A 13,307-nucleotide genomic window follows, 5' to 3' on the forward strand; every position below is an offset into this window, starting at 1 on the left:
GTGCTTTGCAGGGTTCCCCCCCTATATCTTCAGTAATTGCCAAAGTAGGTGCAAACTAATGGACTCCCAGAAAATACTGCATGGTGTATCCAGGTGTGCTACCCCATATTGCTTTTCATATAACATATCCCATAAACAATAGCCAAAATAACAATAAATAATGTCATCATAATGCATAATTCCATTCCAAAACACACGTTATCTCACAATTCTATATTTTAAGGGTTTACTGGGGTATAGTTTGAATTTGAATGTACTAGTAGATTGTCTGAGAAGCCATCTGTCAGTTTTAATATTTAATTGTTGAACTCCACAGAGAAATGCATAATACATTCTGTGTACAGCCATTCCATTACCCCGCACTCAGAGGACCATGAATCATTGGGCAGATGAGGAAGGGCTGGTCAGGCCCCTCTGTTCTCAAGAGTCCTCTGGTGGTAGAAGGCTGTTACTGCAAGAGAGGTTAACGGTACTGATAAATATGAAAATCATTTCCATTTGCAATGATGTTGATGCATTACAGCAATGATGGAAAACATATGGACAACTGGACACTTTGGACAATTCATGGAAAAAGGAAATTTATTTACAAAACATTTTCCATCGATGGAAAAGGGACATTTATTTACATCACAATCATGTTTTAAATGTATAACAAAATGGAGACACCAAACAAGAGTAGCTTATTCAACACACCCAAAGTCACACACAAACAGTACAAAATAGGAACATACCAAGACAGGCAAATTTGATATAGCCTAGTAATCAATACATTTGGATAGGTTCAGGCCGTCTCTCACAGTACATTGTCTCCTGGTTCAATACAACCAGATCAGTCCATACATTCTCATAGCCTTTGCCATACATACACATTACAAGTTAGCACACATTAACTCCAGGTGCTTGGAAAGACAAAACTAAACAGGCATTCTTGATTTCCTGCATTAACATATTTAGTGGATCAGAACCTTTATCATGGTAAACTGGGTTGGTTCTGATCCAATAAATGTCATTGTGGAGCAATCAAGAGCACCAGCCTTTGCCGTACATACTGTACCATCAAATGTTGACTTTATATAATCCCATTATCATAAAAAGCTAATATAGGAATTGATATGGACTACAAAGCCTTAATCAAAATGACATAGCAATACAATTCAGAGCATCTCAGTATAAGTAATCTACTCATGTCCAACCTATTACACATTGCCAGTGTTGGGGAAGCTACTCTGAAAATGTATTTAACTAAATTACCAATTCCTTAACAAGGGAAGAAGTTGAACTACACTAAAGCTACCCTTGAGAGAAATATAGTTTGTCAAACTAAAGCTACTTTGAAAAGGTAGTGAACTATATCGAAATTACTTCATCCAACACACAACAGCCAGTTACTGAAAGATGACTAGTCAGTATGACAGAAACTGAAATGACTGAAACACTCAGAAATCACTGAGAAAGATAAAAACCAGGTGAGGTGGAGCAAAGTGGGGAGACGGGAAGCAGTCAGGGAATAAATAGTTGGGACGTTTGAAGTTCAAGGGCAGGAATAATAGTTTGTTTATTGTTTTGGAGGAAAAAGTAGCTCACTACACTTCTACATGGCAAAAAGGTAGTTAACTACTGAAAACACTACTAAGATTTGAATTTAGTTCAACTACCACCAAGCTACAGGAAAATGTAGTTAAACTAGTATGTAGTGGAATTACTCCCCAACACTGCAAATTGCTCTTTGTGTGTCTTTGAACATCTGATTTTTTTTAACTTGAGAGATCTCAGAATGACACTTGTGATAGTACTCTTTTGCATAAATGTCCACTTTCACAGACAAAACACTTGAAATGTTAATACACTTGAAAGTGAATGGAGCAGGCCATCTGAAGTTCCCTCAAGCTGAGCTGAAGCGAGAGGAGCAACTGTTGTTAAGTGGGTAAAGTAGTAAAAACAAAAAAACATTATATTTAAACCGTCGGTAGGAAAAAGTAGGAAAACATTGGTCTTGTAAGAATTTCCTTCTAACAAATCCCATACGCTGACACAAAGTATTTGCTGATTTGCCAACCGATTTAATCTGGTAAAATACAACAACCGAGGGAGAAAACATCCTTAAAAAAACAACAACTTCCTATTCTATTCAGACTCTTTACATGACTGAATAAATAAATATACACTTACACTGGGATCACTACGCAGGGTATCATTTACCAACAGAGAGATGCCAAAATGGGTGCGTTGGCCAGACACAGGATAGAAGGGGCAGAGGAGGGATAAGAGGGAAAAGGTAAGGAAGAAGTACAACTGAAACAGACTTGTAGTCCCTCTATGTCATGGTAGGATCCAGGAAAGTGATGAAATATTTCAGGTCACATAAACATTATTCCAGAGTAACTATAAAGGAATAACTTTTGGTACCACATGTAACAAGTAGGTACAGTACCTACAAACAGAGCCATAAATATATTGCTATATGTATGACTCTGATTACAGGTACCTAGCCTAATTAATTCTTACCATTCTTTCAAGAAAATAGAAAAAGGTGAGAGCTTCATTAGAATGTACTGCATTGTACTCTCATTTGACTTCTCGTTAATAGTAATTCCATAAGCTATTCCACTAGTAATTATGAGAGCTATATCATGTTAAGTGTAACCTGGACTCCTTTTTGCCCCACAGTTTTGTTGTCACTCTACAGTGACAGCGTCAACACTTTCCTGCGAGATCTCTGAGTCTAGTGAGTAGCAGGAGCTGCCATTGTCCTGAGCATCCCTGTTGGCCTCCTCAGTCATCACCGCAGCGCCACCTGTCACACCCACAGTGCCCTCCAGTGGCCCCTCGCAGAAATGCCCCGAAGCGTGGATGAGCTGGCTGCAGAGACGGTTGTAGCGGTGGTAGCGCGAGGGCTTCCCTGTGTGTGTGTACATGTGCTCTTGCAGCTGGCTCTTCTGGGCGAAGCGTAGGCTGCATACGGCGCAGGCGATCTTACGCTTGCGAGTACTGGTGCCTCCTCCCCTGCTGCACCTCAGCTCTGCGGCTAGCTCGTCAGCTAGCGCCTGGCTCTGCCTCAAGGCTTCCTCCAGACAGCCTGCATCCAGCTGCTCCTGCTGGGCCTGGTGCTGCTGGTCCTCTGGGCCCTCCTCGCCCTGGGAGAGCCCCTCCATCAGTCCACTGGGGTCTAGGGCGCAGGCGGCATGATTGAACAGGTGCTCACGGAGCCCTTCGGGGGACGAGCAGCGCTCCCCGCAGCGGGGGCATAGCAGTGCCAGGGGGCTGTCCTTGAACAGGAGGCCCTGGCAGGGGCTGCTCCCTTGGGCTGGGGACGGCGAACCCGGCCCCCGGCCCCCCTCCTCTCCAGCGTCCTCCCCTTCCTCCGCCCTCTCCTGCTTGATCCGGGCAGAGATATCCGAGTCATCTCCGGAAGCCACAGAAGACACACCACGGACGCCAGAGGGCTGCCTGTTAGAGGGGATCCCCTCCAGCCCCACGGCCATGGAGAGCTGGGCGTGGGAGCGGCCTGCGCGGGTGGATGAACGCCCGTCCTCAGGGCCACCCCGGGCCCCCGAGCCGCCCTTCGGGCCCCCAGCGCCCTCCTTGTTTGCCAGCTGGGAGGAGATCTGGATGCCGTACAAGTTGGACATGCGAACCACATCAGAAGTAGCATCAGGGCCACCTTCCCCTGGTTTGGGGCAGAGCTGATAGGCGTGGAGGAACTTGATGCCCTCCTGCAGACGGCCCTGGTCCACAGGCTGCTTGGGGCCCATGCCTGTGTACATGATGTGGAGCAGGTAGCTGAACACGTCAGGCTGAATGTCTGTGGGCTGGATCTTAATGCACTCACTTTGGATTGTTGGTTGAAATAATGGGAGAAAAGTATGATTATTATTGTTCAAATTATTTGTTTTCTCACAAAGCTTATTGATTTATCAAATATATTCGACATCGAAAGGGCACTGTATGTAGTATAGGTAGCTAACCTGGATTGGTGGATGAAGATCATCTTGAAGTAGTTGGAGAAGGCAGCCAGGACTGCCCGATGGGCCTTGAAGTACACGTTACCAATGGCAACGGTGCAGTCACACAAGAAGCCAAACTCCCTCTGGACGTTCAGCTGCTGCAGGAGGAACAGGCTGTGACTGGACACGTCCATGACGCACCCTCGCAACCTGATACACACAAGCACACACACACACGCAGAGTACACTGTAAATCACAGACGTATAATGGCTTAGACATGGTTTCGTTTTCCATGCCTACCACACACACACACACACACACACCTCTATGAGACATCATGTACTACGAGGGAAAATCCCTCAAAAGGTGTTGTTGAGACAATGGCGTACTCTGCTGGTCTAAAAAGGGTTGAAAAAAGGTTTTCAGTTTCATATTTTCCTGAAAAGCAGTATTGACCAGATGTTGGCTTCTCAACAGAGTTAACGGAGAGTCGAATCACCCCCCCGCCTCTCTCCCCCCAAAAAAACACGCACCCATGAACGCTCTTGCATTAGGAAAACAGAAAACAATAGGTAAAATCTCCGTAAAGTTACCTACAACCCCCCGTATCTTTATCGTAGCCTTTGAACAAGAACACTGTTACATTGTAGCCCATAAGCGTGCGGCCGATTGTTACATTGTTGCGTTGGGTGCAAACGAGTATTCATGTATGAATTCATTCTATGCTATATTCTATCTCTTCCAAAGCACACCGGACAATGTAGCCTACGAGGCTGCCTGACAGACAAAGCATGCACGGATGAATAACGGGGTTTTAAAGGGTCATCTATAGACGTGTGCACTGTATGACAGATGCAAAAACTGTAATATCATCTAACCAAACATTCAATAACGCCAATAAAGCCAGCAACCTCGCTTGTTTCTCGACAGTATCACACCGATCCCCATACGTCTGCGTGGTATCAAGTGTTCCTGCCGACCGAATCAAGTGTTCCAGGCAAAACCAACAACCACGGAATAGCCTCCATAACGCGCATAGGCTTTAATGCAAACATATGGATTTCCCATACAAAGCACGTACAAGGATAAAACGGAAGACTTTCTTACCACCTATTTGCGTAATATAGGTTTGTATTTCGTAGTCTATTTGTTGCTGCAGAGATATTCTCGCACAGTCTGATATTCTCGCGTCATTACTGGTCACGTGACTCTACTGTACATTTGCTGTCTTGTGAATACGAAGGTAACATACTTCACCTGAGTAGCGGTGATTAAACTACCTATTTATACCACCATGTTCTTTCTTTCTTCTCCTTAGAAACACTGATGTTGGTGATGCAGGAATATTGATGTTTCAAAATCTCAAAATATCACTTTTCGGAAATTCTTATTACCGTACACACTTTCGCCTATCGCTCAGACAACTTGGTTCAAAGTTATAATGACTAGATGGACACATCGTAGGCCTACGCAGCCTAATCCACGAGCACACGGGCAATATAATTCAGTTAGTTTGTTATGTTCATGTTTTTGGATGTCGTGCAAACGAACCGAATTGAACCTGAAACAAAAAATATATGCTCATCAAAGGCATCTTATACAAATCTTATATTGAGCTTTAGTAGTCGAAATGCTTGAAACTGAAAAATAAAAATAAAAATGAACAGAAGCATGTCTACTGACGTTATGAACGCAAAAGAGAGAGAAAAAATGCAATGTGTTACGATCTATACCAATGATTATTACAGGATATCTTACATAGTATAGGTCACATTTTCTGAGGTCATCCATGTTTGTTCCAAGCGTTCAGCTAACTAAAGTCTGGTGCCTTGTTATTGTGCTGTGCAGCCAGTCCGGGGAGGGTTGGATGTGCGTGAGTGGGGCTGGATCTCTGTCAGGCAGCCTCGGTGCGGTGCACGAGCTCACACAGCGGCTGTGCGGAAGTTCTTTCATCCGTGCTGCAGAAGGGGCTTCGCCCTCGCGATTATTCTCCTCCCGAACTTTATGCTTGGATAAAAGCAGTAAGGTGAAAAACTTCTGGACTGTAAAGCTCATTTTGACTTTTACGACATCCACAGTCGGCCCCCTTTAGTGTTGGTGAGTATTTCTTCAGTGTTTTCGGAGGGTAAACATTCCTGCGTTCGGAAAAACCCTGTGTGTTTTTTCATCGCGTGAATGCGGGAAGCAGCGCGGGGGTGGCAGTGCGTGCTTGCGTGAGATTTCCGACAACACTGGTGAAGAGCTCTCTCTCTCTCTCTCCATTTTGCGTTCACTTTGTTTGATCTCTCCGCGTTGTTTTAAACACGTAGTGTTAATCACTCTCTTTTGATTTGCTTATCGGCATGATTCTAAAGCCATATAGTTTATTACTTTTAGTGTGGTCTGATTGACAGCCACTATGCCCGCACGACTGAGTCTCCGAAATAGGCCAATGGAAATGCGTGGGCGGGATGTCACGTCAATCTCTCAATTTGAGCTGTGGACGAGTCCCGACAAATGAACTGTTATATTTCGAGCCAAATATGCGGGCATCACCTCACTGCGCCTATGATCAAGCACCACTGACAGCAGAGAGAGTTTACCATAGCCTATAGGCCTAGATAAGGTACAGTTGAGGTACACAGTGTATTTAGTAGGATATAATTATAATGATAGTAAACACGTAGATGATTAGCTGCCACGAAATCAAGATAAAACTCAATACATGTATTTGTCACTATAGGTGTATGTCTGTAGATGGCAGCAAAACAATATAATAATTGATGTACCAGTAACTAGTTAAAAAGTGAGACAAAGGCCTATTTGTAAGCTGTTGAATGTGACACTAACTTAGTGTAGAGCCTTGAGAGTGTGACATATATTATATTAAGGGTGTCACAAAGACAATGTTAATTTGTAACACAGATCTCTACAAAGAGACATTTCAGTGCACTATTTAGATATGATAACGTGAGTTTCGAATATTTGTATTTACCCTCTTTTATATCTGTGAATTCAATTAGCAGCCCTACTGTAAATGTGTAAATGAATCCATTCATGGGAAGTGAACTACAATTTACAATGTAGTGTTTTTTGCGAGTTGGCTGTTTCCTCTGGACCGGGGTTATGACTAGACTGGGTTGTGGTAAGATAGGCCTATAGCCTCTCTTTTGCAATAGAGACCTGAATATATTTATTTTTACTGGGACACAGCCCAAATGTTTTGGGGGGGAACTTCCCCACAGCACAGTGCTTTCAATCAGATAGTCTGCTGATAATGTTGCTGTTATTTCGCTTCGAGAAAATGAAGCATTGCATTGCTGAATCTGCTCTCCTCTCATCTGTCTCCCAGGGTAATGGCAAGGCCGAGCCACAGCGAGCATGTCCTTCAGCAGCTCAACAACCAGCGGGAGTGGGGCTTCCTGTGCGACTGCTGCATCGCCATCGGAGACATCTACTTCAGGGCTCACAAGGCTGTGCTGGCCGCCTGCAGCTCTTACTTCAGGATGATGTTCATCAGGGACCAGCAGGGGGCAGCGCGCATGGATCTCAGCAACATGCAGATTAGCGCTGAGTGTTTTGACCTCATCCTGCAACTCATGTATCTGGGCCGTATCGTGGTGGGCAGCTACGAGTTTGAGGAGCTTAAGGCGTCCATGGCCTACCTGCAGATGTACTACATCCCCGACTCCCTGGAGGAACTCAGGGACATCAGGAGCTCCAACCTCACACCATCCTCCTCAGCGTCCTCTTCTTCCTCTTCCTCATCCAGTTCCTCTTCCTTAACTGGCCCAGCTAACGGGAAGATGATGTTTGGAGTCCGCATGTATGAGCAGCAGAAGCCAAGTGCCCCTGAGGCAGAGCGTCCTCCAAAAGCTGGCATCACAACTGTGCGACCAAGTGTCACAGTCCCTGTTAGCAGGCCTGTGGTGGAGGAGGTGGTGGCGCCCCCTTTGGTTGTAGTGCCACTAGACAGTGTGGTTGAGCAGCCCTGCGACCTACGCAAGAGACCCGGAGGCCGAAGCTCGACCTTCAAAGAACGTCCCCGCTTTGGCCGCACGTACACCTGTGACGACTGCGGCTTCGTCTTCAGCTGCGAGAAACTGCTGATTGAGCACATCCTCACCTGCACGAACCGCAAGGCGTTCCAGAACCCCAGGGCTGGCACAGAAGCAGACAACGACTCCAACAAGGCAGAGAGCTCGGCTTCTGAAGGGATCGAAGAGCACAAAGTCATCTGCAAGGGTGAAGAGGATTGGCCAGACCACAAGTCGGACTCTGAGACGGTGATTAAGTCTGTGGCGACTGGAACGGAAAATGAGCCTGCCTCTACCAGGAATATCTCTGTCAAGGTGGAGCCAGAAGAAGACGTGGTGTCTGAGATGGAAAGCATAAAGGTGGTCCGTGTGGGAGAGTTCAGTGCCAGAGACTGTAGTGCAAGGTATAGTGCGGTCAAGGACACTATGAGGGATCAGGTGAAACAAGACAAAGAGCCAGAGGCTGGAGCTTCAACGATGGAGGACAGCAATGACTCATTTGAGGGCCACATATCCAGCAGTGAGGATTCAAGTGTGCCTGCGAAAGTCCGCAAGATCAAAGAGGAGAAGCAAGACGGGGAGTGTGCACCTTGTGAGCTGTGCGGTGCGCTTCTAACCGAGGAGGACCAGTCAGCCCACTACATCTCCAATCACATGGGTCACATCTGTGCCTGCGGGAGGTGCGGCCAGGTCCTGATCAAAGGCCGGCAGCTCCAGGAGCATGCTGAACGCTGCGGTGAGCCCCAGGGCATGGAGTCTGATTCCCATGGGGACGATGACTCCCCCTTGCTGGAGGACCCGCAAGCCATGGAGGAGGGCCTGCTAGAAGGGGGCGACCTGGCCTGTCCCCACTGCGGCCTGCTGTTTCAGAGTGAGAGCCTGGCCCTGGAACACGCTCTGGCCTGTCACGAACCGGAGCTGTTTCGCCCAGCTCTACTGGGGGAAGGAGGCGAGCCGGACCACCGTCGCAAGCACTTCTGTGGCATATGCGGCAAGGGCTTCTACCAGCGCTGCCACCTGCGGGAGCATTACACCGTCCACACCAAGGAGAAGCAGTTCACCTGCCAGACCTGCGGCAAGCAGTTCCTGCGAGAGCGGCAGCTGCGTCTGCACACCGACATGCACAAGGGCATGGCGCGCTACGTCTGCCCGGTCTGCGACCAGGGCACCTTCCTCAAGCACGACCACGTGCGCCACATGATATCGCACCTGTCGGCCGGAGAGACCATCTGTCAGGTGTGCTTTCAGATCTTCCCCAGCGGCGAGCACCTGGAAAAGCACATGGATGTGCACCTGTACATCTGCGGCGTCTGTGGGGAGAAGTTTCGCCTCCGCAAGGACATGCGGAGCCATTACAATTCCAAGCACACCAAAAGACTATGAGAGGCGGGCGTGGTACTGCCTGTGTCCCTCCTGCATTTATAATGTTTGTGTTACTTAAAAAGCCATAAATGTGAGAACAAATTTATGCACTTGGAACACCAAAAAGAGAAAACTTATAAAATTCTCCTGCACTTTCAAATTGTATGCGTAACCTAAGTGTGTTTTATAGAGGGCTATAACCTATTGCCTCAAGTTTTGGGAATACATTTTAGAGCTTTGATGTCAGCCCTGTACTCCTTACAAATTAATGTAATTGTAAGACATCAATAGGATAGACAAATCCTTAAGCACGGTTTTCATGGATTTTTCATACATTCTGGAACTAAAACACACAGTTTATGGAGTTTTACCAATTAAAGAAATCCTGCAGAAATGTCATCTTTGATTCTAACATGACTCCACACTTTAATCTACTCAATGATATACCAGTAATACGCAAACATTTTTTGTGATGGTGACATGGAGACACTTATTCATCGAGAATTAAGAATGGCAGATACAAACTCTCCGTGTATGGTGCCTTGCATTTGCCTTGCAGGTTTTTTTGGTGCATGGTAATTGAAATGCATTTCTAAACATTGTCTGTCAGTCACTATGACTTTGTAATTTCCCTCATTTTTCTAATTTAATTGTGATGGGGCACGGACAGGCATTGTTGTGTATCTCATAGAAGTGAGAAGTGAAATGGCTTTGTGATCTTCAGAAATTAATGCAAAAACACTAGAAGTTGAGGCACTGGTTGGAACCAGAAAAAAACAGAAACACTTAATGAACTCTTTATAAAGGTTATATCCCTGAAAATCATGCCACCACGGTATAAATATGCATTCTCTCTTTTGCCTAATCAATTATTTCATGTGTTTACTATGCAATGGTGGGTCAAACACAACTTGGAAATGTTTAATTTGCTTCAAAGTCTGTCTATGGGGTAATACATTGTAATTAAATTGAAATGATATACTGACTTTTATTATTTTGTTGTATGAAACAAAAAACATTCATAATATTCTAAATTTCATTCTTGATCAAAATTGTTGCACAATCATGTACAGTAGTTAGTTTTTACTTCAACGGCAAGAGAACTACTAGACTTGCTGTAAATGACAGTCAAATTTAATTCTCAAAAACTGTATATTGATGTTTTGCATATTGTACACAGCATAAAACGTCAGTTTCCAGTCATATCGGCTACCTTTTATTCTTTTTCATTGATATTACATAGAGAAGTTATCCTGTTTTCTCCTCAGCTTGGGTGTGATATCAAAGTTACATGTTTGTTGTTTAGTAAGAAGAGGCTTTAGCTACTATTTTGTCTTTGTATGATTTTTTTGTGTGTGTACAAAGCAGGCAAAACAAAGCTTTGTTCTACAGTACATGGATGTTGTTCTATTGAGCGTGGCTGTACTTGAGCGATCCTGCATGTTGGACAGTAACACACTTTTGGCTGTTGGGAAATTAGATTCCTCATTGCTACGCTGCAGAGAACATAATCCCTCAAACATCACAATATGATATGCAGCAGTGTGCAGAGGTTACGCAAACTGCACTAGCTGTCAAAGCCCATACTTTGGAGGTTCACTTGTTACTATAACAACCATTATTGGTGACCTAACAAAAGCTTACCTTTTCTCAGAATGTTCTGGAACACAATCAAAAGTGGCAGAATTGTTGCTGTTAGAATGATTTAGGTTTATTAAATCAAACATGCAATGAATGCATTGGGTATGATTGTAATTACTGCTTCGGTACTGTAGGTCAAAAAGTGCTACAATGGTATAGATACAGTGCCCCCCATATGTGTTTGGACAGCTAGCCTAGAATATGAATTGTGGTTCCATACTCAACCAATTTGGGTTTGTAATAAACGTATGAATATGGGGCAACAGTACGGAATGTCAGCATTTCATTCAGGGTATTTGAATACATATGCTTTACAATTTGGAAATAAATTGCTTGAGGTATGTAGTCCCCCCTTATCAATATTTGGGCAAATTAACTTTACATGCAATGACTGCATCAAGCCTGTTACCGTGTAGTCTTTGGATGTACTTAAATGCTGAGTAAGGGGTCATATTTGATATCTGGAGACATGTTTTGTTTTAATTAATGAATTGATTAATTCTGATGTTGCCATGACTATGAGTAATGATGAGTGAGAATGTTACACTGGCTCATTGTTACATCATTCACCACCATGTGTTTGTATTTTTTAAATGTGGGGACTAAATACAGTGTTTTTATTTATACATGGTGAAATAGATAGATGTATGAAAATACCCTCAAATAAAAGGTGACATTCTGCACTTTTGCAACATAGTCATAATTTGATTTAAAAGTAGAGACATTTTTTCAGTTTTCACAATACTTGCTCTCTAATCTTCGTTTGTGAAATGTTCTCTAGTTTGTCATGACATACTGTATTAGCTAATACGGTTGTGGTAAAAAAAAAATATATATATATTCGTCATTTGTTTATACTGTTGCAAATGCAAAATGTTGAGGAGAAGTTGGTATGCATAAAACCAGATAACAATTCATGTCACCAAAAGTGATACTGATCTTCCATTAGTCTTTATCAAAGACTGTATGCTGTATGATGCTTTTGTTGCTTTTCACAGTGATGTCAATGGCTCGTATTCTATTTGAAGAGAAAGAGCGATCAGTCATGAGGATCTCAATTTTGTTTGTCACTGTCACTGTTATGAAGGTCATTTCATTGGGTTGGGTTGTGTTAGTACCCAGTTCAAGCTCTGAAGTGTCTTTATCATTGGTTGATTGATGATTTGGTATCTTTGAGAGTTCAAAATGATTTTGTAGCCGATCATCCGTTTGAAAGGCTGATTGTTTTGTACAGTGCCTTCGGAAGTATTCAGACCCTTTCACTTTTTCCACATTTTTGTTGTGTTGTAGATTCAATTTAAAATAATTCGCCATCAATCCACACACAACACCCCAGAATGACAAATTAAAAACACATTTTTTGAAATTTCAGTACATTTATTAAAAATTGAAATACAGAAATACCTCATGTACATAAGTATTTTGCTACAGAACCTTTGCTATGACACTCTTAAAATTAGCTAAAATGCAAAAATGTCATCAACAAATCACTCAATAAGTTGAAGTGTCTCCATCTTAATGCAAGGATAATAGTTCATGTCATTTTGGAATTAATATATTTGTTTTTATAGGGTCTCTGATTTGCATAGGAATCATTGTTTGTAACAATGAATTCGCTTTGTCATTCAGGGGTATTGTGTGTGGATTGATGGCAAATTATTTTAATTTAATCAATTTTAAATTGAGTCTATAACACAACAAAATGTGGAAAACGTGAATGGCTCTGAATACGTTCCGAAGGCACTGTAAATGAATAAATGTTTGGAAAGAGAAACCTTTTGTCAAGCTCTTAATAAAGCAAGTGGATACTCTCCATGCTAAAACCATTTAATTTGTGTCATGTTGCAGGTTACGTGAAATACCATTCCTGTTCAGTGATTTATATGTGTCAATTGTGTAAAACGTATTTACCGCACGGCATTTCATTAAGGCAATAGGCTTACTACTGCAGCACTATGCCTGATTATTAGGACGACGCTTTTATGATCCACTGAAAAGGTCATTCTGTAAATAACATAATAGAGAGGTAAACAAGGCTTTATATTTGCAATGCAAATGGCACATGGAGAGCTGCATGTAGCCATCACTGGGTAGATACCTTTTACAATCTAAGATAGATATCAGCTGGCAGGCTTGACACAGGAAACACTGTAGGCCTACTTAGAGTTTGACACGAGAAAACATGTTAATGAGCGAAATACTGACAGTAAAAATGTGTTTTACCATGCAAAACTGTAGTGATAGGCCTACTAAAACCCCATTATATTGATCATAGTACATTATCATATTGATCAAGTATTATGCCGAAATGAAGTTCTTTCTTTTTTTACAAGCCGGTCA

General features: G+C 43.3%; 2 protein-coding genes across 4 annotated transcripts; one reads left to right on the top strand and one right to left on the bottom strand.

Annotated features, from left to right (window-relative positions):
- Window positions 1-584: 584 nt before the first annotated feature.
- On the bottom strand, window positions 585-5,889 carry zbtb25 (zinc finger and BTB domain containing 25). Of its 3 annotated transcripts, none has more exons than XM_083688390.1 (3): window positions 5,707-5,889; window positions 3,969-4,157; window positions 585-3,831 (listed from the first exon to the last, which is right to left on the bottom strand). In XM_083688390.1, exons 1-3 carry the CDS (start codon window positions 5,733-5,735, stop codon window positions 2,679-2,681), a joined length of 1,371 nt encoding a protein of 456 aa, XP_083544516.1. In that variant the 5' UTR covers window positions 5,736-5,889; the 3' UTR covers window positions 585-2,678. The 3 variants fall into 3 exon arrangements, with proteins under 3 accessions (XP_083544516.1, XP_083544517.1, XP_083544518.1); XM_083688391.1 differs by lacking the exon at window positions 5,707-5,889 and adding an exon at window positions 5,343-5,377; XM_083688392.1 differs by lacking the exon at window positions 5,707-5,889 and adding an exon at window positions 5,056-5,109.
- Window positions 5,890-5,893: 4 nt separating this feature from the next.
- On the top strand, window positions 5,894-12,793 carry zbtb1 (zinc finger and BTB domain containing 1). The gene is made up of 2 exons (XM_083688389.1): window positions 5,894-6,045; window positions 7,280-12,793. The coding sequence occupies exon 2, from the start codon at window positions 7,284-7,286 to the stop codon at window positions 9,345-9,347; it is 2,064 nt and encodes a 687-aa protein (XP_083544515.1). The 5' UTR covers window positions 5,894-6,045; window positions 7,280-7,283; the 3' UTR covers window positions 9,348-12,793.
- Window positions 12,794-13,307: the final 514 nt, after the last annotated feature.

Source organism: Argentina silus (assembly GCF_951799395.1).
Source record: "Argentina silus genome assembly, chromosome: 17".
NCBI classification, from domain to species: domain Eukaryota; kingdom Metazoa; phylum Chordata; class Actinopteri; order Argentiniformes; family Argentinidae; genus Argentina; species Argentina silus.